Below are 14,186 nucleotides of genomic sequence, written 5' to 3' on the forward strand. Positions count from 1 at the left end.
CTTCGAAGCAGAAGGACTCTAGTCACCCTTCAGCTACGCCTTCACATTTTGGAGACCATGGACACTTGACGGCTCCACCTCCATACCTAGGGGGGTATAGGGTGCCTTATCCGGCTGTACTTTTTAAGAGGAAATTATCCTTCCAGCACGCTTTGGACACTTCACCTCCAAATAAGGTTACCAAGGACAAGGCTTCTCCACACCTACTAAACCTTCTCCAACTCTACCTCCTCCAACTTCTACAATACTTTAGGAATGTGCCCGCTTTTTGGCATGGTTACCCCCACATTTTGCCTGCTGTCAGTGTGTTTTGACTGTTTTCACTTGGATCTTGCTAACAAGGACCCCAGTGATTGTGCACTCTCCCGCTAAATTTGGGTACTTCGAGCTTTGCAAACCCCACAATTGGTATACTGGTGCCCCCATGTAAGTCCCTAGTATATGTTACTTAGGTACCCAGGGCATTGGGGCACTAGTGATTCCCCATGAGCTGCAGCATGTATTATGCCACCCATGGGAGCCCATGCAAAAGTTGTCTGCAGGCCTACCATTGCAGCCTGCGTGAAATGGTGCATGTGCCCTTTCACCACAAGTCACTGCACCACGTCACTGTAAGTCACTCCTATGGTAGGCCCTCCAAGCCCAGATGGTGCATGTACTTGGGTGTGAGAGAACCCCTGCCTGAGCAGAGGTGCCCCTACGAACTCCAGTTCCATTACACTGGACTTCGTAAATGCGGAGAAAACATTTTCCGAACTCCGAACCTGGGCATGTTTGGTATCAAACATGTCAGCATCTACCCCAATACTGTTGCCAGTGTTGGCTGTATGATTCCATGCAATCTGGTGGCCTCCTTAGAGGCCCCCAGCATTGCTCCTACCAGTCTTTTGGGGATTTCTGGGCAGCCTCGGCTGCCACTTCTCAGATAGGTTTGTCCAGCTCAGGCAGAGGAAGGCAGAACAAAGGATTTCCTGTGGGAGAGGGAGGCAGGACCCTTTCCCTTGGAAATAGGTGTTGCATGGCTTGGGAGTGGTAGCCTCCACAAGCCACTGGTATGCTTTGAAGGGCACATTTGGTACCCTCCTTGCATAAACCGGTTTGCACCAGTCCAGGGACCCCTGGTCCCTGCTGTGGTGCAAAAATGGACAAAGCAAAGGGGAGTGACCACTCCCCTGTCCATGACCACCCTAGGGGTTGGTGCCCCGAGCTCCCCCAGGTGGCCACTTGATTCTGCCATCATGAACCCAAGGTGGACAGAGGCCCCAGGGAGCATCTGAGTGACTAGGCCAGGTAGGTGACATCACAGCCCCCTCCTGATAGATGGTCACCCTACTAGGTGACCAGTCCCCCTTCCTGGGCTATTTAGAGACTCCCCTTTGATATCTCTACCAGATTTCCAACTTGGGAAACAGTAAGCCCTTGCCTTTTCTTCCAGGACAGTACCCCTGTGCACCGTGACTCTTGCAGCCACGAAGGCTTGTTTGTTCCTCCTCCAGGGGATCTTCAGGATCCGTGTAGCCCCGGCCTCCAGCACTTCTTCCTGCAACGCACAGTCTCCGGTCTGCAGCTCCAGCAACTTCGGGCACTTCTTCAGGTGTGCTGATTGGGCCTCACTGCGACTCCTGTGCCTGCTGGCAGTGGGTTGCCTGTGGTAGCTGCCTCCGTTCTGTGACTCTCCAAGCTGCTGAGGGTCACCCCGGACTCCCCTCTTTGGGTCCTCTTCAGCCTTGCTAAAACCTCTCTAACTCTTGTGTTTGCCAAGGCTTGTTGGTGGTTTTCCTGCACCACTGACTGACTGCTTCACGACTGCCGATGTGGGACATCCCTTGCATCACTTCTGGAACTCCTCTTCTGCTCCTGTGCTGCACGGCTGACCTACACCCATTGCGACCTGGTCCTGCATCCACAGAAAGGTGGGTAGTGGCTCCTGCCACAACCAGACACTCCATCCCAAACTGGACTTGGTCCCCGTCCTCTGCAGGTCCTCTTCTGTCAGGATCCACTGTTGGGTTCTTCCAGTCATGGCTGAGTCTTGCACAATCCTTTTCCAAAGATCTCCTTTTGGGTTTGGGGAAAACCAGGTACTTACCTCTCCTGGTCGCTGGGGGGCATCCTGGTACTTATCTTTTGGGGTACCTAGTTCCTCAAGGTCCCACCCCAGCTCCCCTCTCCTGATTGCCCCCCCCCCCCCCCAGCCCTCACTGTTTGCTAATGCGTTTACCAATGCCTGTTGCTGTTTGTGCTATTTACTGATTTCTAATGTGTATATAATAGTGTGTTGGGGGATTGCCTATACAGTATTTTGGTCATTGTGTTACTATAATAAAGTACCTGTATTTTTGTAGCACTTTGGTTCTTTCATGTGTGATAGGTTGCTGTGTGACTATAGTGGTATTGCATAAGCTTTGCATGTCTCCTAGATAAGTCTTGGCTGCTCATCCTCTGCTACCTCTAGAGAGCCTTCGCTTCCTAGACACTGCCTACACCTCACTCATAGGGGATACCTGGACCAGGTATAAGGTGATAACACAACAGTTGCTCACTGCACACTAGCTTCCTACAAACTCCTCCATCTCCAGTTTCTTCTCCACCTCCTTCTCCACCTTCTACTCCTCATTTACCCCCATCAACTACTACAAGAATTTTACATCTCAGGGATCCCGTGTTTACAATGGGGAAGATTTGGATGGGACACCGCAGGAACCAGATCCATAGGACACACATGACCCTGATCTGGTGTTGACCGACGACCCAGATTTGTATTCCACAGGACCCTCCCCACCAGAGGACAGCACATCCTATTAACAGGTATGTAGTAACTCATGCAGCGCTTTCCATAATGTTAAACTGCATCCAGTCAAACAGTACTTCCTGTTCGATAGTCTTACAGCCACACACAGGGATATACAGTTTCTCCTCATGCTTCCTGGCATTCTTCGTCATGCAGACAACCTTTTTCAGGCCACGGAGGACTTTCCTCTCCAAGATAAGGAGAATAAAAAGCTGGATGCCACTGGCAAAAGGGTGGCTGCCCACGTAGCCAGTCATTGGCATATCGTTAATTCGCAGGCGGTGCTAGTGAGAGATGAAGGGGCTCACTTGGATAATATGGAGGAGCTCCTCCAATGACTCCAAGATGAGATCTGCAAAAGAAGACAGCAGATTGTTGTAGAGGGGCAAACATTTGCAAGTAATCCCATTAGCTGTGCCCTAGATGCTGCAGACAGATGCACGCAGTATTAACACTAGTGTGTTAAGGAGGCATGCATGGCTTCAATGCTCTGTTCAAACTAGAGGTCCAGCAGGCAGTGCTTAATATGCCCTTCGACAAGGAGCACCTCTTCAGCCTTCAGGAGAATCCACCCTTGAAGCTGAAGAACACAGCAAGAGCACGGGTGCTCTTCAGTCCCTCTTACAAAGGGTCACTTTTCGTCTCCCCACATTCAGAGGTGGTTACAAACCTACAACCTCAGAGGGGTCTACTTCCCTGCCAAGACATCCTTCAGCATCATATTCTAGGGGTTTCTTCAAGGGATCCTGTAGAGGCAATAACAGCAGAGGAAAGAGCACCGCCATCCGAGGCTCTACCTCCGCTGCAAAGCAGTGACTATCTCTGTAAGATGCTGGCTCTCTATATGATGCACTAAAAAGGAGTACACCATGCCAAAAGTCCAGTGGATCCCCAAAGGTTTGCAGAGGCAGAAATAGATAGGTCTAATGCTCTGTAGCTTTGCTTTGCTTTGTAGTAGTGACCCTGTATTGTGGTGTGACACCCTATACTGAGTCCAGGCAACAATTAGTGATAGTGTTTAGGTGTTCAGTTAGCAAAAGCTCTCTAGGGGTAGCTGGACAGGCAACTACAGATGATCTAGGAGGAATGAAAAACACTTACAATACCACAATAGTCAGCGGTAACTCACACACAAAGATCCACACAAGTGTTGCAAAAATAAGATTTTTATTACAGCACTAACTACTAGACTAGCATTGGTATATGTTCCTTTGGAGATATCTACACAAAATATATACAGACAATTACTAGCAGAAATAGCATAAAATGTACAGGGTCCGGAGGGGGGAGGGAGGTGGAGGTGGATAGGATGGGAGGTATAGGGGAAGGGGGGTGGGTGGACACTGGCTGAGGTAAGTGTCCCCAGCGGCCAGGCGCAGAGTGGTTACCTACCTGGTCACTCTATGAACTAATACAAGGAAGTCGAGGTTGGAATTTGTGGGTTTCAGGACCCTTCCCAGTGGACCCCGAGGAATCCCAAAGACAGGAGGACGGTTGGAGAGCGACCCCACCGAAGGACACTGCACCAGGGGACCCGGATGCATAGGGTGTATGTCGGAAACCCAGCTGCTGTCGCAGCTCATGGACCAGGCTGGCGTACCGTAAGGATGGATTCCTCACGTAGAAGACTTAAAATGGAGGTGCCCAGGTGGTGCAGGTGGCAGTACCCACCCTCCTAGAGATCCTGCAGGTTGGTGAAGGAAGAAGTCCAGCTGCAGGGTCCAGGACCTGCAGAAGATCCTAGGAGTCACCTATGACCTTTCCCACGTCGGTCACTGTATTGCAGGAGGGTCAGTGACCAGTGAGGCCACCAACAAGCACTGGCAAATGCAAGCAGGAGCTGAAGATGGATTTGCAAGTTTTTGAGGCCAGAAATGTCCATGAGACTCTATCCTTGAGAGGGAGTGAGGGCTGGCCCTCAGCACACAGGGAGGCCTGCAGAAGTTGTTGGAGCCCCCACGAGTTTCCCATAGGCGATGGACACAAGCAGTCACAAAGAGACCGCAGCAGCACAACAAAACAGTAGTCCCACCTTGCAGGAGCTGCAGAATGAAGGTTGATCTTCGAGTTGCAGAGTGCTGGAGGCTGCTTTTTGGTGCTCAAAGATCTTTTTGGGGAAGACCCAGCAAGCCTTGGCAAGAGCAATAGTCACGGTGCACAGGGTTGCTGTTCCAGTGGCTGCAGCAGTGGCCCACAGTCTCCCAAGTGAATCAGATGACAGGAGGGAACTGAAGAGGACCACAGAACCACCACCTGTGAGCAGAGCCTTCACATTGTCCTTGGGACAGCAGGATGCACCATCTGTTTTTTGTTGTTTTGAGGTGCCTGCAGATGCAGGGGAGTGTCTCCTTAGCTCCAAGGGAGATTCCTTTGTCCTTCCAGGTGCAGAGTCCTTGTGACCCTGGAGGACGCTCGGCCCTGGATGTTGCAGAAATCTTACAGGATAAACAATGTTGCAATGGGAGCCTTCCCACCAGAAGCAGACTTGTTTCGGTTTCAAAGCATACCAGCAGCGGTTCCAGAGTCCAGGAGCAGAAGATGTCTTTCAGAGAGTTCCTTGTAGAGTCTTGCTTGACGTATCTGAGGACCCACTCTCGGAGGAGCCCTTAAGTAACCTTAAAAGGGGATTGGTCACTCTCTGAAGTGACCCACCTATGTGAGGGGGCCAGGGCCAAACCAGTCAAATGCTCCCAGACGACTCTGAATGATTTCAAGATGATAGAACTAACCGGCCATGTGGCAGAGCTCTGTGCACCTCTCCAGGGGAGGAGCTGGACAAGGTGGTGTTCACTCTCCTCTCCTTTGTGATTTTGCACCAGAGCTGGAACTTGTGTTCCTGAACTGGTGCAAACCGGATTATGCTAGGAGATCACCAAATGTGCCCTTCAACGCATTCTGGTGGCACTCAGAGTCCACCGCAGCCCATAAACACCTAATACAAAGTGGGAGGTGGTCACGCCTCTCTCTTGCAGTAAATCCTTTGTTATGCCTTCTGCTGCTTAAGTGCGACTCACCAATATGTCACATGTGCACAACATTGTTTATCGGCTTCACTTACAGAAAGCAAATTTAACTCACACTTCCATTCATTTACATCTTGCATCTATAGCTACATATCTACAGAACAGACAACATACTTTTTGTTCAGAATCCCAGTCATTAAGGCTTTCATGGAAAGCCTTAAAACGGTTATTCCACCCAGGGTGCCTCCTGCACCATCCTGGAACCTCAATCATGTACATACCGGGCTCATGGGACCTCCTTTTGAGCCACTTCATTCATGCCTTCTTCAGTATCTTTCTTGGAAAGTGGTGTTCTTAGTCACGATCATATCGCTCAGACGTGTGAGTGAGCTCAAGGCCCTAACCTTGCAAGAATCTTTCTTCCAGTTCCATAAGGACAATGTGGTACTTCGCACAAACCCGAAGTTATTGAAGTGATTTCCCAATTCAATATCATCCAATCCATTGAACTACCAGTCTTCATTTTGCGGCCTGACTCATTTATGGAAAGAGCTCTACTCACTAGATGTTAATCAACCACTTATGTTTTACATTAACAGAACCAAAGATTTTTAGGAAAACTAAACATCTCTTTGTAGCTTTTTCACTACCTCACAAAGGCAGTCCAGTATCCAAAAACAGCAAAGCTAAATGAATAGTAAAGTTTATACAGCTTGCTACGCTAAAGCAAATAGACATCCTAGAGCACATTCTACTATGAAAAAAGGAGCCACTATGGCTTGCCTTGGAAACGTACGTATAGCTGATATTTGTAAGACAGCTACTTGATCTACACCACATACATTTACAAAGCATTACTGTGTGGACCTACTAGCATTGCAGCAAGCCAATGTAGGTCAAGCTCTGTTACGAAAATGTTTCCAGTCAACTGCAACTTCCACGGGTTAGCCATTGCTTTTATGGAGTGGAGTAGCTTTACAGACAATGCAGAGCATGTGTATCTATAGCAGCACATGCCATCAAACAGAAAATGTTTCTCAGTAAGCATCTGTTCATAGCATGTAGTGCTGTAGATTCACTTGCGCTCTCCCTCCTCTAGGGACCCCTGGGTCCATTTCAGTTACTTTCTACTTATATAATTGTACATATGTAGTTATGTTTGCATGGACATATTTTTCTATACTTCCTCTACACTCCTTTTCTCTCCCACCTGCGGGAAAACAATCTAACAAAGGAGCCTATGCCCATGCGCAGTATCACCCAGAAGGAGTCACTTGATCCTTTGACTTGGTAACGCTTTTTTGAAGAAAAACAACAAGCAACACTCCGGATTCAACAATAGATGGCAGGAGTATGCAGAGCATGTGAATCTACAGCACTACATGCCACAAACAGACGCTTACTGGGTAAGTACATTTTCAGCCTTCCAGATTCCTCACCAATTCTGTATGCCTTTGTATCTTGTTGAATAGTTATGTGATTTGAGTTCCCAATGTAGTTTTACACTGCAGTTGCTTTCGATCTTAGCTGCCTCATCGCTCTCTCTGAGGGCATGGGAAAATGGATGAGGATTTGATATCCGTTCTCCAGGGTGGTGCCTTACCTGACTGTAACATCATGCTTGATGTGGTTCCCTCTGGTGAAATTGAGATGTGACACAACCTGTTGGTGCAGGAGGGTGATAAAAAGTTCCTGTATCCAGTACGGTGCCAGGTGTGGGATTCAAAGGTGAGGAATCTGGAGGCAAGTTGAGTATCTATCAGAAAGATTTTTACCAGAAGTGGGTAACTTTTGTCTGACAATATTTCTGTGCAAGATTCACCCAACAAAGATATTCTGACATGCAACATTTAAACCGTGGTTAAAGCAGTTTCCACTCCTGCCACTAATTGGTAAATATACCCTCAAGTTGGAAATTGGAAAGAACCTAAGGAGTAAGAGTGATGGACTCTCCAATCAGATAATTATTTTGTTTGACGTGACTAATTGTTAACTTATTTTCATTTTAGATAATTACAAACTTCTAACCAAAAAAGTAACAGAGACGCCTCTACACAAGCAAGTTTCCAATAGACTACTTCATAAGCAGATGAAGGGCCGGTGAGTACTTTAATCACACTCTGGTACCATACGGGATGTTTACAAAAAATGTTTCATATAAACAAATTTAATTTCAGAACCATACTTGACTGCCTCCACTCCTTTCCACCACATTTTAGCTATAGTTCAGTATATTTAATACTCCAGTAGCTGCCATGTAAATATCTGTACAGTGTGAATGTACTATAGCAAGCAACATTGTTTCATTGAGGTATTGTTTATGAAATAAAATAATTGGAGAACATTTTAATCAATCTATTAATTAAATCCTGTTGCAAATAGCCCTTTCTGCAGGGTTTCTCCTGTCTTTTTGGCTTCATGTTTTTCCTTGTTCTATCAGAAACTGAACAATCAGTTGGAAAAGCAGCTGTTAGGAATGGGGTCTCTAGTTGGCAGCGGTTTTCACCTTGTCCAAATTGTCAGGGTAAGAAAGTCACACAGCTAAGAGAACCCCTGCTCATCCCCTTGGTAGCTTGGCACAAGCAGTCAGGCTTATCTCAGAGGCAATGTTTAAAGTATTTTGTACATGCACACACGACCTGCCCTTCCTTGCGACCCTTTGGTATGTGACCCTCTCTTCCTCCAGACCTGGGACATGCATCCCCCTTGCCCTGCATCCTGTCGTTCCCACTGTTTGGAGTCACTAGATGCTTCACACACCTGCAGGCCACGGAGTCATTCCCTGAATTCTGAACTGATTATAACTATGCTCTCTTATTTGTACTGACTTCTCTGAGCCATCTGTGATACCCCAACAACTTATATAACTCAAAATGGCCTTTATCAGAATTTTGGTACCCCACTGGATCCCTCTGGCACGCCTTTGTGGTGGAAGGATCGGATGTGGCCTCCAGTTGGGCTAGTGACTTGTCCCCAGTGCAGACTCTGCTGGTTGACCTCGTTCCAAGGCCACACCTTTCGTCCGGGCTTGACTCTATCGACTCCAGCCCTGCTGCGGAGCGATTTCTCCTTTGACTCCTGTAGGAAAGCATCATTTTTGGCATGGTTAGTCCCCCACTTTTTGTCTGGTATCTGATACAATTTTGACTGAAAGTACATTGGGTTCCTGCTAACTAGGTCCCCAGTGCCAGATCGCTTTCCCCTAAAATTGCACAGTCGTTTCCCCAATTGCCAAAGCCTTTAGCACCCTTTAAGACCCTAGTCAATGGTACTTTTGGCACCTAGGGTACTAAGGAAGGTACCTGTGGACTGCAGTACCAGTTGACACCCCCAGGGACCCTTCACCAAACCCACACAGTACAACCATTGCAGATTGCATGTGTTGGTGCAGGTAAAACTGAAAACATGACCTGTCACAGCCCCTTGTGTGCCAGGTCCCCTATAACTGCATGTGCCAGGTGTAAGTCACCCCTAAGACAGGGTGCATCAGGACACGTGAGGGGCATATATGTGTGAGCAGATATTCCCCTGCTGTGTCTGTTGATTCTTATACATAGTAAGTGAACAGGGAAGCCATTTTAAATACATCTGCTGGACACTGGTCACTAAGAGTGTCCCAGCTACGTGATGGGTTTTCTGAACCCAGAGATGTTTGGTATCAAACATATCCGATTAATAAACCCTCACTGGTTCCAGTGAGGGATTATTAATAAATGCACCCAGAGAGCACCTTAGTGGTGCCCCCTGAAAACCTACCACCTACCAGCTACTAGTGCATTGACTAACTGGTCCTGACCAGTTCAGCTACCTTAGTCACGTTTACCAACCCCCTAAGGTAAGAGCCAGTGCTCCTGAGGGCCATAGACAAAAGCCTGCATTGGGTGGGGGTGTTAGCACCTCACCCAGGCAGGATGGATATTCTAGGGTGGGGTGCTTCAAAGGCCTTGCCACCTTTTTAATGTGGCCCAGGTCTCTGACCCTCTTTTTGGCAGCAGGGCAGGTGGTAAAATTAGGCAGATTGAGGTGTGCCACCCCTAAGGTGGGCGAGCTGAAGTGGACACCACTTTTTACATTCCTCCATCTTTGTATGGAAGGAATGAGACCACTAGGGGTAGGGCTATGCCCACTTCCCAACGCAAGTGATCATAGAACTGGTGTTATCACCCTAAAGGTGGTCACCCTTGCCCTGTCCTTTTCTTAAGTCTACAAGATTGATCCTGGGAGTCGTCAATAAGTGCTTGTTTGCGGACTGTTTTCTTCCCATAAGTTAACATTGAAGAACTCTGAAATTGCGATCGATTTTTGAAACTAAAACTCATTTATGCTTGAAAATGTACTTATGACGAAGTCCTTGGGTTTAAAGTGCATGTAAAAAGAAGTATTTTTTTAAATTGGTCTAAGATTTATTCCTTGAGTGCCTCAGTGAGTACAATAAATGCTTGGCACTACCCTGTGAAAGCCAAACTTTTCACCCACACTACCACAAAAATAGATCATTAGTCCTGTCTAGTTTTGCCTCTGCAAAACAATAGGGGATCCACTGGACTCTGCGCGGTATACTACTTTTTAGTGCACCATATGGAGAGCCAGCTTCTTACAGTGCCTCAAGTTACTCTGCCCATCTGAGTCTCTATGCTGGCACCAACGCCAGAAGCTGAGCAGATAGTTTTATAGGACTCCTACTCCTCTACAGCCTCCCAGTGCACAAGCAGCTCTCTTCTGCTCTCATTCAGATACTGAAACAAAGCTATAAGATGCTAATAATGATGCTGGTGATGGTACATATGATGCATGTTATTTTCATACCTTCAGGGTGCCAGTGGACTGGGTACGTCTTCAGACAATGGATTATTTTCCAATAAGCTGGCAACAGTATCAGAGGAGTCTGCCTCCTTTGCCACAGTAATAAGGAGGGTGGGAGAAGTTTATTGACCTCATCTTGCCAATAACGTAGATCAAGACAAATTTACTTACTGAGGTCCTAAATCCACAGCAAACAGGCCAAGAGCCTCTTCTGCCTTTCATTGAGGCTCTTGCTTATATGATGCTGCAACAGGACAAAACAGTGATTTTGCCCTCCAGGTAATAAGCAAGTGGCAAGGCGACAAAAGCCTGCGCCTAGTTATCAGGATTTCCTCTTACAGCATTCCACGCCATAGAGCCTTGTGGTGCAAGCATCCACAACCAGTCTTAACACCATAGCGGTCCAGACCACTATGCCAGACGGAGTCAAACTGCTTGGAGACATTCACTAAACTGATGTTTTCATCTGCCACTCTTTCCCTCGGGTCAGTCCATACCACCTGTCTTAAGGGGAGATACTTGTATACGTTGTGGGAGAGAGTGGTAGAAACCAACATCAGCACATGAATGTAGCACAGATATATGATGTCACATACTGGAAGGTATGGAACTCATGCTGAGCCACTTGAGACCACCTACCGACGTGCCAGAGAATTGCTATTGAAAAGTTTCCAGATTCAGTTTGGTGCCTTAGGATGGTATTCACAAGGCGAGGACTGCAGTGTACGTTGGTAAGTTGAGTACGTTTTGTTTATATTTCTGCAGTCTTTTTGTTCCCTTTTCAGTGGATGAATAGTGCTAGCAATGTATGTTAAATTGCCTGGGCAAGAGGTTATGAAGACTACATATGTAATGCTAAGTTGGTAAATGGTATAACTATGGGTTTAGCTACCTCTAAGTGAACTGTTTTCTTATGTTCACCCAGCTTACAAAGCTGTTATGATTTTTGAAGGTTTTTTTTTGTTTTTTCTCTCCGGTCTTTAAACTGCTTTACAGAGAAGGTTTTGAGGTTAGTTCCTCTTCTGAGGAAGTGTCTTGTTGTCACTATTATAACCTCAGAAAATAAATGTAGGGTTATTTGCAAGCAACTTATGATTGATGAGAATGTGAACATTTTTATAATGTCCGTCAATGTGTTTTGTCATTAAACATATTTTTGCCATCCATGTTTTTCTCTTTTTATTCACGGGGGTATTGTCTACCCGGTTTACATTTTAATTACTTGTTGTATGTATCTTGAATTATGGATGTGGCTTCCATTGCTTTGCATTCTGACCGTTTCCTTAGTGCAGTTGCATATTGTTCTTAGAAATTGATCCATCTGTATGTTCCTTATCAAATGGTTAGAGTGACAGTTTGTTGGATTTAATTTAGATGACCAGCTCAAGATGTTCCACTTGTGTCTCGGAAGTGTTGTATGGGAGTTCGATGTTAATGTTGTTGTTACTCATTTTATCAATGCATTCCTTGTGTTATGGCCATCACTGTCAGGTTAATAGGGTGTTATGGATATCATTCAAATATCTTCCCAAGGCAAGTTTTTTATAAGCTAGGGGTGTATTGTTTGTGAATTATTTTTTAAGAGCCAGTAGCTTTCTATCTGCCTCATAAATAACGAGGCCTAGAGTAAAGCATATGTGGCAGCCATCTCGGAGCCCCTGTAATTGTTGGAAAATGTCTTGATTTATTCGGAAGTAGCATGCATATGAAGGATCATGCTGTTTGGTGTGAAGCTCACATCTCGAAGACAGAACCTGTTTTATTACCTTGGTTTCATTCTCGTTATTGGTAGAAGTGTGTAAGCTTACCACATCAATTGTTGGTGAGAAAACGTCCTGGTTCTTTATTATTACATATGTCCCGCAACAAATGAAGCAGAGTTTAATTCTTACTAGGTATAATTGTATTCTGCGTGTGTTAATCAGGCACAAGTCTCAGTAACCGTACATGGCAGTGGTGTTTAAAAATGTGCATCTTTATTTGCCACAGTATTACGAGACCGTGATATGTACAGCAATACTTTTGAGGTCTATGTATTGAAATTGGCCGTGGTATGCTTCCCAAGAGCCTTCTAAATACTATACAGACTGTACAGAAGTCTCCCTCCCGGTCCCAGAAAGCCCATAAAAGGGCTTACTTTATTATTATTTTTTTTTTTAAACAACCCCCATTACTCATTGTGAAGGTCGCAGACCTTCACACTGAGCTTTGGGGGTCTGAGTCCAGCTGGAATCATTTCCCTTTTTTATTTAAAATAATAGATACATTTATCATTTTAAATTGAACACAAATATCTCAATCCAAGTAGATGTTAAAGCCTTAAAAAAAACTGTTTCTTTCTCACTTTCTTTCAATTTCTCCCACTCAGACACTTACGCACCCACTCACAGACCCACTAACACACTTACTCACAGACCCACTCAAACACTTATGCACCCACTCAGAGCCACTGACACCCTCATGCACCCACCCACACATCCATGCACACACTGACGCACCCAGTAAAACTATTATGTATGCATTCTAACACCCAGGCAGACAATCTGACAGCCACTCTCACCCCCAGATACACCCTCTCACACCCAGAGAAGCAGCAGCCAACTCCCTCCGCACACTGCCAAAGGGCTGAGCACATCTTGGTTTTGGGTGATTAGAGGGAGTTGGGCGCAGGATATGGCTGCTGGCCAGGTCTTTCGGGCAACCTTCCTTTCACACAGGTGAAGGCTGAGCATGGTGCACGGTTGGGTACCTTTAGGCTGTTGGCCTCGGCCAGGCCCTGTGGCCAACTGCCACCTGGCATGGCCAAAGGTCCTCACCATACACTGCCAGTCACCCCACAAATTACAGCAATCAAGCCATCTTTCATAACATCATTAATATCAATGTAATATTTGCAGTCAAACATTCTACTAAAAAAATTGTGCATGGCCGGGGACGCGAGTTATTTACCTTATGGCACGAGTTATAGTTACTTGAGGTAACTCTATTATTGGTGAATTTCTGTGGTTTGGTAGGGTTAAATTCTGAGCCTGACTATAATGGCCCTGTAACCTTTGTTTTTTTTCATTGAATACACACACACACGTTAAAGGTCAAACAAAACGCTGAAATTCACCAGATATGGTCATCTCAAGTAACTAACTTGTGCCGTAAGGGAGCTATAACTCGCACCCCCACCATGCACAGTTTCTCATCCATAATTTTCAGTTCAGAAAGATTTTATGGGGATTTTTACAATATCCAAACACTAGCAAATACGAAGGAAATGTAAGTAGCCTAAATGAAGGAAATCAAGAGTACAAAAAGAACGACAAATCAGGCATGTGGGGATACATAAGTGAAAAAAGGTAATCAATGACGGAGGATTGTGGGAAGCTATATGCGCTGTTAGGATAGAAAAACAATGTCTTGGTGCAGGAGTAAGGCACTAACGGGAATATACATCCTATGTATATTACATAAGATCGATAGTTGTGAAGAAATATTTGAAGACAACGGCTCACTATCTTGGAAAATTCCATTTCATAGAGTATTCACGGAAGCAGTAGATGGGTTTAAGCACATTGTGTGTTCACTGGGATTCCTGGATACTCGGATGGGTTCAGACAATGATGCATTACTTTTTGGCA

At 45.9% G+C, this 14,186-nt stretch overlaps 1 protein-coding gene across 2 annotated transcripts in view; it reads left to right on the plus strand.

Moving 5' to 3' along the window:
- Nucleotides 1-14,186, plus strand: part of TICRR (TOPBP1 interacting checkpoint and replication regulator) — a 472,392-nt gene that overhangs the window by 247,386 nt on the left and 210,820 nt on the right. For both annotated transcript variants that reach the window (XM_069222701.1, XM_069222703.1), the window contains exon 16: nucleotides 7,764-7,854. In XM_069222701.1, the coding sequence (XP_069078802.1) occupies nucleotides 7,764-7,854 (91 nt within the window). The remainder of the gene's footprint in view (nucleotides 1-7,763; nucleotides 7,855-14,186) is intronic.

Source organism: Pleurodeles waltl, chromosome 3_1 (assembly GCF_031143425.1).
Source record: "Pleurodeles waltl isolate 20211129_DDA chromosome 3_1, aPleWal1.hap1.20221129, whole genome shotgun sequence".
NCBI lineage: Eukaryota > Metazoa > Chordata > Amphibia > Caudata > Salamandridae > Pleurodeles > Pleurodeles waltl.